We start from the raw sequence: 10,818 nt of genomic DNA, 5'->3' as shown, positions 1-10,818 counted from the left end.
AGTTCTAGAATTACAATTAAAGCAGCCAAGAGAAAGTAAGACAAAGGGGAACTGGGAACAAATAGAGATCAGATGTAGATTCCAAGAGCATACCACCAATGTACTTAGTTTGAGATCACCTATATCCGGACACAGGCACAAAATCCAACAAAGAGGAATACACTCAAATGCTTACATTATACATTAAAAATAACAAATATAACAATACATAACAGAGAGATGGAACAGAATATCATCTCCCAAAACAACTATGCATTTGACTGTTTCCCTCCCAGCCAGGGCCAGAACAAAACCAAGTAATCTCATTCCAAGACAAAGACAGAAAGCATGTTGGAAAACAGATATAAGGGGATAGAAGACGCAGTATGTACCTCCCTGCCCACAATGGGAGGTCAAGAACCCCAGTCAGAGTCAGAGAGTCTGTTCGTCCTTCAGGAAAACGCATGACATTGAGTGAGCGTGTCCGACCGTGAAAATGTACGCTAAATGAATATTCATTCTTATTTTGTATATTTTCAGTCCTTTCAAATGGCAGCAGCTTCTAATGGTGCTCACACTACTATGTTATGACGATCGACTCAATCAACAAATTCTTTACAGCACTCGTACACCGTCGCACACCCACCTGGAATCTTCGTCACAACACACCGTTCAACGAGATGCTCTACGGTTTCGTGTTCGTTCCCACATCGGGTACATGTTGGACAGGTGGGTGGAAAGTCCCCACTGATGAAACGATTTTGTCGTTAAGTAGGTTCTCGCCGGAGCCGATTCGTTACCACCCAGCCTCCTCTTAATGGTGAAGCCTGGAAACTTCTCACCTAGTTTCGAGGAGTTTATGTACCCGCCCCCTCGACGGATTGAATTCGCCCAAACCGACTTCCATCTCGTATACATATATGCATCTCTGTCGGTAGTCAGGGAATATGCGTGCAAGGGTTGCCGGGACTTATTTCGGCTCGAAACGGGGGCACCGTCCATTATGCTTGAAAGGGGTATCCCCATTCCCTCTCTCTTTGATCTTATTTAGCCAGTTCTCATCCAGACACAAACACAGATCCCCATAGAGAGGGGCACACTCAAATGTTTACAAACCAATATAATATAACAAAAACAAAAAAAAACAAAAATAGATAAAAAGTAATAGAGAGATGATTTACAAGGGAAAAAAAAATTTGTTTGTTTTTAAGGTTTTTACGGCGCTTGCAACACATTTAGGCCATATCAGCGCCAGTAAAAAAAAAAAAGAAGAAAATGGGATAGTAAAAAGTTCTAGAATTACAATTAAAGCAGCCAAGAATAAGGCAGACAAAGGGGAATTGGTTCAAAAAGGGAACAGATGTAGATTCCAAGAGCACACTATCCAGTGTACTAAGTTTGAGATTACTAAATGTCTCATCTAGACACAAGCACAGGTCCCCGCCAAGAGGAACACAATTGTTTACAAATCACATATATGGAAAATGAAAAATAATACAGTACACAGAGAGAGAGAGAGAGAGAGAGAGAGAGAGAGAGAGAGAGAGAGAGAGAGAGAGAGAGAGAGAGAGAGAGATGATTTACAAGGAAAAAAATATAATCTCCCAAAACTAACTATACATTTTACTGTTTCCCAGGGTATCCGGCCAGGGCCAAGACAGCACCAAGTAATCTTATTCACAAGACAAAGACAGAAAGCATGTTGGAAAACAGATAAAGGGGGATAGAAGACAGTATGTACCTCCCTGCCCACTATGGGAGACCAGGAACCCCACCCAGAGAGAAAGAAAGAAAGAGAGAGAGAGAGAGAGAGAGAGAGAGAGAGAGAAAGAAAGAAAGAGAGAGAGAGAGAGAGAGAGAGAGAGAGGGGGGGGGGGGGGGGGGGGGTGTCTTGCTTGTGTTTAAGGATTTTACGGCGCTTGCGATACATTCAGGTAATTTCACCGCCAGTGGAAAAAGAAGAAAATGAGGAACGAGATGTATCTACTAGTAGTTCACTAGATTCCAAGAGCATACTTTCAGTCGGGTGTACTTAGTTTGATATCACCAAAAGTCTCATCCTGATTCAAGCACAGGTCCTCACTAAGAGTAAGAGTAACACACCATACATATGACTGTTTCCCCCTCAGCCAAGGACAAAAAGTAATTGGAAAACAGATATAGGGGTAAACAAGACGCAGTAAGCGACCTACCTGCCTACCATGGGAGGCCGGGAACCCCACCCCCAGAGAGAGAGAGAGAGAGAGCGAGAGAGAGAGCGAGAGAGAGAGATAGACAGAGAGACCCATCCCCCGAAGAAGAAAAAAACAACCTACAAAACAAACTTGAAAACGCCGCCAATTGTTTTATACACGTAATTATAGGAACAGACCAATAACAATAATGAAAACAATAACAACAAAAAACAAACAATCAACCATTACACGCTAACTTCTTGGGTTTTAAAAACGGAATCGGACACCTTGGAGTATTTGGGCCGTCTAAAACGTTAAGAAAAGAGAACACGAGAGGACAGTAAAAGTTTAACAACAGATTACGTGCCATTAATTAAGCGCTATCAATGTACTTCTGTTTTGTTTGTCTTTAAGTAAAGGTTTGCACGGCGCTTGCAACAAATTAGTGTACTTAGTCCAAGATTAGAAAAAACTTGTCCAGGCGCAAGCACAGGATCCCACTAAGAGGAATACACTTAAATGCTTACAAACCATCATATATGTATTCAAAACAAAAAAAAATATAACAGCACACACAAGAAAGATGGTTAACAAGGGAAAATATATCATCCAAAAACTATAATAATACATTTAGCTGTGTCCCTCCCAGTCAATGGGACAAAAAATATATAATCTCACGCCAAGACAAGTCAGATCCAGACAGAAAGTCAGAAAACGGGAAAAAAGAAGACACCGCGGGTGACCTCCCTGCCCACTACCGGTTGCAACACATTTAGGTTATATCAGCGCTAGTAAAAAGGAAGAAAATGGGATAGTAAAAAGTTCTAGAATTACAATTAAAGCACTCAAGAGAAAGTAAGACAAAGGGGAACTGGGAACAAACAGGGATCCCCCACTACTAGTACTAGAGGACAAAAGCCCACCACCAAATATTTGATTTGACATCTCCCAAGAGAAACCGCGTGTAATGGCAAAAAACCGCCACAGTGTTCCAACTGAAAAGACAACACTACAAATGTCCCAAAACGACAATTAACCTTTCTTTAAAAAATAAAATCAAACTCCTGATTATAACAGTAACAAAACAAAAAAAAAAAAAAAAAAGAAACAGTATCAAAAATTATAACAATGCAACAACAATAATAATAACATTACTCAATAATAATAACGGTATAATTAGGAACTTGCCCCAAATCCACCCCTCTCCCCTTTCAACTATACAATTTGGAAAATCTAAATTAATTAATATAAGGGTACAGTACAACATCATACTCAACCGAAATGGAGGTTGAATTAAAAAATAAATTGAAGAAAACAAAAAAACATGTTAACAAGTGGTTATTCTATCGACAATCATTCAATTCAATACATGACATAAATCGCAATATAACAAAATAAAAATATAATAACAATAATAATAATCACTAAAATAATAAAATATAATAATAATAATAATAACAATAATCACTAAAATAATAAAATATAATAATAATAATAATAACAATAATCACTAAAATAATAAAATATAATAATTTATAATAATAATAATGACAACAACAGTAAATAAACTGTGAAGGACGCAAGTTGAAAAATCAAAAAAATGCTTGGTCCTTTGATTCAGTTTGAAAAAGGAAAGACAGTGGTAAAATGCTCCACAAATATTGTGCAAAAACTGTATAATAAAAATAGCTTCTGCATAAATATATTATATCAATATCATTATACAATTTAAAATAACTACCTAGTTATATCATTTAAGGTTTTTTTTTTGTTTTTGTTATCTTACATCTTCCAATAGGTTTTTGATGAATTATTCAACTGTTTCGATTCAAAGAAATCAATAATCAACAACAGCCAACGTTCTGAAATTTATGGTTTGTTTATTCTAGAGATGTGTTTGTTTGATCATTGATTATTCAATGGAAAAAATCGTTGGATGAGAAGATGAACGACGACGAGACGAGAAGATGCAACAATGTTTGTTTGATGTACATTTTCTCCAACTCATTCTTTCCCTTTTCAATACATTACATACAAGATTCATATATATATATATATCAATAGATCATTGTTGGAGTACTAGTAGTAAGCATATTATGGGCAATACATTGACACAAAACATTTCAAATTGCTGACATGGCAGCCTTTTGCAACAACAAAAAAAACCCCCCAAATTTCGTAAACTAAAAACAGCCAAATTTGCAAAAATATGAGATTAATTCTCCTAAAAACCCATAATTAGTCCCTGAAAGATAAAGGTATTAGCATGTTTTTAAGTTTAAGAGGTTCACGGCGCGTGCTAAAAATTTAAGGTCATTACAGCGCCAGTAAAAAGGAAGAAAATGACATAGTAAAATAGAAACTACTCTTGATTAATTATCTGTCTTGTACTACACAAACTATCAAATTAAAGGGAAAACGATTGTCCCTTTATTTTTTCTTTGTAAAATCTCGAAAATTTGCAGAATTTGCGGCCACAATGCAAATCAGTGATATCTTGCGATTTTCTGCAGCCAGAAGTGATGCAAAAAACTGCCATGCCAGAAATACAGTGAAATCCTGATAAAGCCAACACTATCGGACCAGAGAGACTGATTTTTTTTGTTTGTTTGTTGCTTTAGGTCTCTTCCAACACAATTGAGGTTATATGAGAGACCGCTGAAACAAAAAAACAAGCAATCTAACAAAAATAGTACAAATGTAAATCAAAATCATAACCTAAAGATATCATAAGCTAAATTATAAATAACCAAGAACAAACAGGCAGAAGATTTACAGAAAAAAAAATATCCCCTGTCAAAAATACAATCACAAACCAAAGAAGCAGGATAGGCTAGTAAAGAGGAGAAGAAATGACATCACTATCGGATCGTACACCCATGCGAACATCATAGGTATATGATTCAAGGGTGATGCTCCCATCCAACCACCCGCAGAGAGACTGATTGACTTTATCCATTATCAATGGAGCATACTTAGATAAAGAACAATAAACTTGGGACCAACACGAGCTGTTGACTTTATGCGGATTCCATTGTGCATATTATTATAGAACAGGAAGACACACATTTTTGTTTGTTTTTATTTAAATGAAAACTCAACTGCGAAAAACAATTCTTGATATGTCTGACAATACAGGTCTCAAGATGATTGAGACACATTTCAGTCATCTCGGCGTCAGTAAAAAGGGAAGAAAATGGGATAGACAAAGATTATAGACTTACAAGAAAAAGTAAGACAGAGGGGAATAGTGTAAATAGGAAACTGAAGTGAATTCCAAGAGCACGCTATCATTCCAAGACTAAGATAGAAATCAAACTCAGAAAACATATGTAAAGGGGGATAGGAGACACAACAAGTGACCTCCTGCCTGCTATGGACATGGGAGGTCAAAAGACCCCAACCAGGAAAGTCAATAGGACAACCTGGGATATTATACAGAGTTCACTAAGCTTATCTTTTCAGGTCATAAACGAGCTACAGATGATGATCATTGTGAAAATTTGTTGCATTAATAACAACGACAACAATAACAATAAAAACAACACATCCACTCTTATCATTCATTCACGGTTATCAATCATTCAAATCAAATGAAGTGATGGGAGTGTGAACTATATGAAGACAGGGAAGAAATGAATATCACCTTTGGAGACAAACTAATCCTAAACTATAATATATAATTAATTCATTCAAATGATGTATGCCATCAATATCAAGCAAAGAGACAACAATTGAAAGCCCTCACTGAACATTATAAGGAAAAGAATGAACTCAGGCAAGGGAAACAACTCCGTGAAAAAAGGAGTACTGGCAGACATTGAAGCAGTTAATGCCCTTGCATACAACACGCTCACGGGAACGTGAGAAAAACTGGGTATCAATATCAATAACAATAATACTGCCAACTGAGATTTAGCGAATGAATTTAGCGAATGAACAAATACCCAAGGAAGAATGAAACGGAAAAGATGTTAAAACACCATATACGATAAATTTAGCTCTTTATACCTCGGTAGAACTGAATCATCTAAACTGATAGATGGCTTATGATAACAGAGGCCAAAAAAAAAAAAAAAAAAAAAACCACAAAAAAAACCCCGTAAAAAAGCAGTTATAAATTGATAATATCCACAGCAAAGGAACAAACACTCCTAAATCCCTACAACTAGAACGTAAAGGAGATCAAGCATTAAGTCTAACACCAATTTAAACCTATGAATTATTAATCAAATGACTGCACATCTGTTTAAAAGCTCTGGGCGTCTCAATAGGACTGGGATTTGAGCCCCCCGCCCTCTGATCCAAAGAAAACTCAACTAAAAAGTATTCTACTAGGCCATCAGCACCCCCAACCTAAAGGAATTAATTTCAATATTAAGAATTTACAGAGACTTAATGCCACCAGTAAAACAGCATACATAAACTTGGGCAGAAATGGCAACATAGTTAAAAATAGTAGAAACATTTCAATGCATAGTTCAAATTCTATCTGAAATTTAACCAGAAACAAGAAGACAAGAAGCAAATATCAAAACAATTTTTAAAAAAAATAATGGCACTTGAAACAAATAACAACTGGCATTGAAAGAAAAAAAAAAGTAATAAAAAGCGAAACAATGTCATGAAACAGTTATCACAAACTAAAAATGAACGGAGTGGAAATAGGTGTTAACAACAGATCTATTTATAACTAACGACAATTTTTTCTTTAAAAGATGAATTAAAGGTAATAATGATTGGTATGAATTTAAAGTAATTCAACACTACTAAATGTTTTAAAATATCCTATTATCAACATCATCAATTTTGATTAAACATTCATAAATAAATCAAATTTTAACTTCAAGATGACACCACCCAATGATTAATGCCCAGTCATCAACATTGCCCTATGAAGAATTAATCCCATAAAACACCTGTATCTTGTGACACAATAAATCATAGACATACTGAACTGTGAATCAAAAGTGACTTTACTATACTGCCGCATTCTGGAAAATCATGCATGAAAAATTTAGGCCAGAAAGCTCGTCCTTCAAGCATCGATTGATTAAAAGGAACATTTAAATCAATATTATTTGAATGACGAGTAGTCTGGCTAAAAATCTTAAATAAATGTTTTTCCCGAGTAAAGCTGTAGACTGGTCTATACTGTTACATTTTCAAAACTGTACAATTCAACACAAAATCCATACAAGTTGCTGCCCATCATCAATAACCAAATAATACCATCCATATAATACCATCATCACTTTACAATTTTAAGAGTAACGAAGAATTCAAGAGACAAATAAAATAGGTAAGCTCAGGGAATATATCTATGCTTCATTGTTAAGCATCTACAAATTACAATGGGCCATCCTCTGCTCTGTTCATCTGTCAATCATGAAAGAATTTCGGAAAAATTCGGCTATCTTCATTAACTAGCTAGCTCCTAAACGGGGAGCATACACTCTGTCAAAAAAATTTCTTACATCATATTAGGTACCTGAATAAAATTACAAACATTGACAACAACAGCAATGCGACACAGGCTTCACTGAATCTCCTGGCACTGCTTTTTAAATCTTAAAACTAAACGATAAGTCTGTGGTTAAATTCAGATAAAGCTACAAGACAACTTATTTGATCGGGCTAAACTCGAAGCCCGCCAGTAAAAGTAATTGGTTGTTGCTTGTATCAGCCCAAGAGGTAACTGGGTAACATATGGGATAGCCAAGATGCGCAAACTAAAGGCATAAAGGTAGGCCTACTTCTATAAATTGAAAATTCTAAATATAACTTTCTATTTTAAAAATCAAAGTCAGCAAAATCTCAATTTAAAGTAAAACCCTATACTGCCATGCTCTGTAAAAAAAAAAAAAAAAAAAAAAAAAAAACAACATATTTTAAAATTTGGCCAGAAAACTTATCTTTCAAATATCGATCGATTTAAATGACCCTCATCTTGGAAAAAAAAAAACCCTCTCAAACTTCGCGATGTCCCAGGTTTGAGAGTTTTTTTTACCCAAGATAAGTGTCATTTAAATTGATTGATAACTGAAGGAAAAGTGTTCTGGCCAAATGTTATAAGTTAAAGTGTGGATTTTTCCAGAGTACAACAGTATAGGACATTAACTTTATCCCAAAGAGGCAATGGTCACCACCAGCATTTTGATTCAACACTTTGCCATCGCCATATGTTCTGAACTGTAGATTGCATAGCAAGGCCAGCAGCTCCACGACTCAAGTTAACCATCATATAACCCTTCTACGAAACCCAATTTCTTTCAAATAATAATTCACTCCATTATCATCAGTTTAGGGCTCCAGATCAAACGAATGTTCACAATCACCCATATCAAGCCATTGGAGATGGCAGAGATTTTGCTTACCTCTGAAAAACTGGAACAGATAAATTACAAAAATACATATTATATTTCAGTGAAGGATTCACATGAATTCATAAAGAAATAGAAAAGAAAAATTGCATAGAGCGCCAAAAGCCAATATTTTGTATTTGTATGTCGAATTGTTGACAATTAATTATGAACAATCAAATTTCATTGCACAAAATGAATGATGGGAAAAGACTTCGTCAAAGCCTAGCAAATTATAGCTGTCCATTATTATACACAAGAGGAATTGTTGCAAGAGCACCAAACTTGCACGAGGAAATAGCTACCTGGATGTTACTTTAAACAGGCCTCCCTGTCCATTGTTTGAGTAGCTGGGTTGATATTTGATCTGGCAGAAAATAATTACTCTACACTGGTTAAGCACTCTGTTCAGAGGGTAGTAAAACAGTCACTATCCGATTTCACAATACAGAAATGTTGACTAACAACTCCAGCTTACCATGGCAAAAATCCTCCACTATAATGATATAATACTTACTTAATGCAACAAGAGCGGAACAAGACTTCATACGATGTTAGGCCTACTAAGTGATCTATTATGACCATTATATTAGCCTTAAACATTCTCAAAATCTGGATGAGAGTTAAGGAAGACTTCCACAACAATTTGAAGAAAAGGCTAGTAGTGTTATTGTTATACAAGAAAGTACCATCAGTACCTGGGTAGTTGAGATGCACTGTGAGTCTCCTAGAATAATATCACAGCCATCTATTGATCATGTCTTTCAAAACTAGTACAATTCCCATAAGAATAGAATAGATGGATACATTATCCCATTATTATCATATTATAGTATTCTATGACTGAACTGTGCCAGCCTCTCTATTGAATGCCTGATCTTCAACGGGTGCGTTTATGGAGGACAAGTCAACAAAGTCTTCGCTTCCACTAGAAAGAGAATTAGTATCCGACCCAGTAGCACCGTCTTTGTCACTGAAGTTATCCGACTGTTTACCTTTGGCACACTCAGAATCTCCAACATTACGCTGTTCTGCCTCGGCAACCTTCTTCTGCAAGGCAGCCACCTGTTCTTCTAAGCTCATATAATGTTTCACAAGCTCATCTTTAGGCATACTTTGCAAATCCTCCGCATGTATACTAGAGTAAAAATCAGCAAATTCCTTATCAATGTTCTTTGACCCTAACCGGGTCAGATCGTCAAGATCAATTCTACTTGGGGTAGAAGTCACTGAATTTAAGGCCGTATCATGAGAAAATACCTTCGGGGAAGGAGAAGCACTAAATTCTGATTTAGAAACACCACTTGATGTATTTCCAAGACTATGTTCATCCATTAAAAACTGAGTCGAGTTGAAAGGAGCAACTGGAAATGTTACGAATTGATCCTCACCTCCCTCCTGGCGAAGAAGCGCAGTTGCATTCTCTTTCTCCTGCAGTTCAAGAGACTTGCGTTTGAGAGATGTTTCCAAATCTCCCGTGTCTGGGTAAGGTTGAAATCCTGAACGATGTTTGTGTCTGGAACCTCCCTTATGTCGTCTGCTTCCATGACCATGGCTGCCGTGCCGATGTCTCTTGGAGCGAATTCTGCCAGCTACGAGGGAAACATCACTTGTTCCATCAGCTAACTGATCATATCTTGATTCGTCGGTGTTATCCGCGTCGATTGACCTGTCGCTGCCACTGGAGTATTCTTCACCGGAATCGTGATTTTTCAGCTCATCTTCGTTGTGTTGATGTTGCTGCGGCAACACATGCGAGTCTGAAACGGAATCCAACGGCATGTCATCCGAAGTCAACTTTTGTCCGAAGTTATTATCAGCCATTGAAAAGTCCACTACCGTAGTAACGATCCGTTCCACCGTCTAAAATTTTAGAATTTTTCACAAATAGCCTACTTGAGACGTCAGTATAAGAATAAAACACACAACAGACAGTACAACTGCTGACCAAATATATTTGCATGGTACGATCAGTGTACGACAGTAGCCCGCAGAACGTAGGACTGATGACAAATTTCGGGTCAGAATGGTATTTATACATGTGTGTACCGGAAGTAGTTACGCGTAGTAAATGTTTTTAAGGATTTATTTTACATATTATTTTGATCGCATTATAGTGTTTTATTGTAAAGTTTTCTGTCTCAGAATAATATTATACACAATTTTATGTCATATAAATGACATATTAACATTTAATTCAAGTATGACAAGATGATCGACCATGGCACTATTTTCCAGGCATAAACACAACAAGGGAAGTTACTGCGTTTTTGTTTTGATTTGATACAGATGAGGTTCATTTC

General features: G+C 36.4%; 1 protein-coding gene across 1 annotated transcript; it reads right to left on the bottom strand.

Moving 5' to 3' along the window:
• Window positions 1-2,303: 2,303 nt before the first annotated feature.
• On the bottom strand, window positions 2,304-10,506 carry LOC144958409 (uncharacterized). Its single transcript, XM_078890416.1, has one exon. The coding sequence runs from the start codon at window positions 10,337-10,339 to the stop codon at window positions 9,353-9,355; it is 987 nt and encodes a 328-aa protein (XP_078746542.1). The 5' UTR covers window positions 10,340-10,506; the 3' UTR covers window positions 2,304-9,352.
• Window positions 10,507-10,818: the final 312 nt, after the last annotated feature.

Source organism: Berghia stephanieae, chromosome 12 (assembly GCF_034508935.2).
Source record: "Berghia stephanieae isolate SIO BIC M18660-M18661 chromosome 12, UCSD_Bste_1.3, whole genome shotgun sequence".
NCBI lineage: Eukaryota > Metazoa > Mollusca > Gastropoda > Nudibranchia > Aeolidiidae > Berghia > Berghia stephanieae.
Note: the sequence above shows the minus strand (reverse complement) of the source record. Positions and strands in the feature narration are given on the sequence as shown.

Bases quoted from the DNA above. Each gene is read 5' to 3' on its own strand.
- LOC144958409 (XM_078890416.1), bottom strand. From the start codon at position 10,339: ATGGCTGATAATAACTTCGGACAAAAGTTGACTTCGGATGACATGCCG.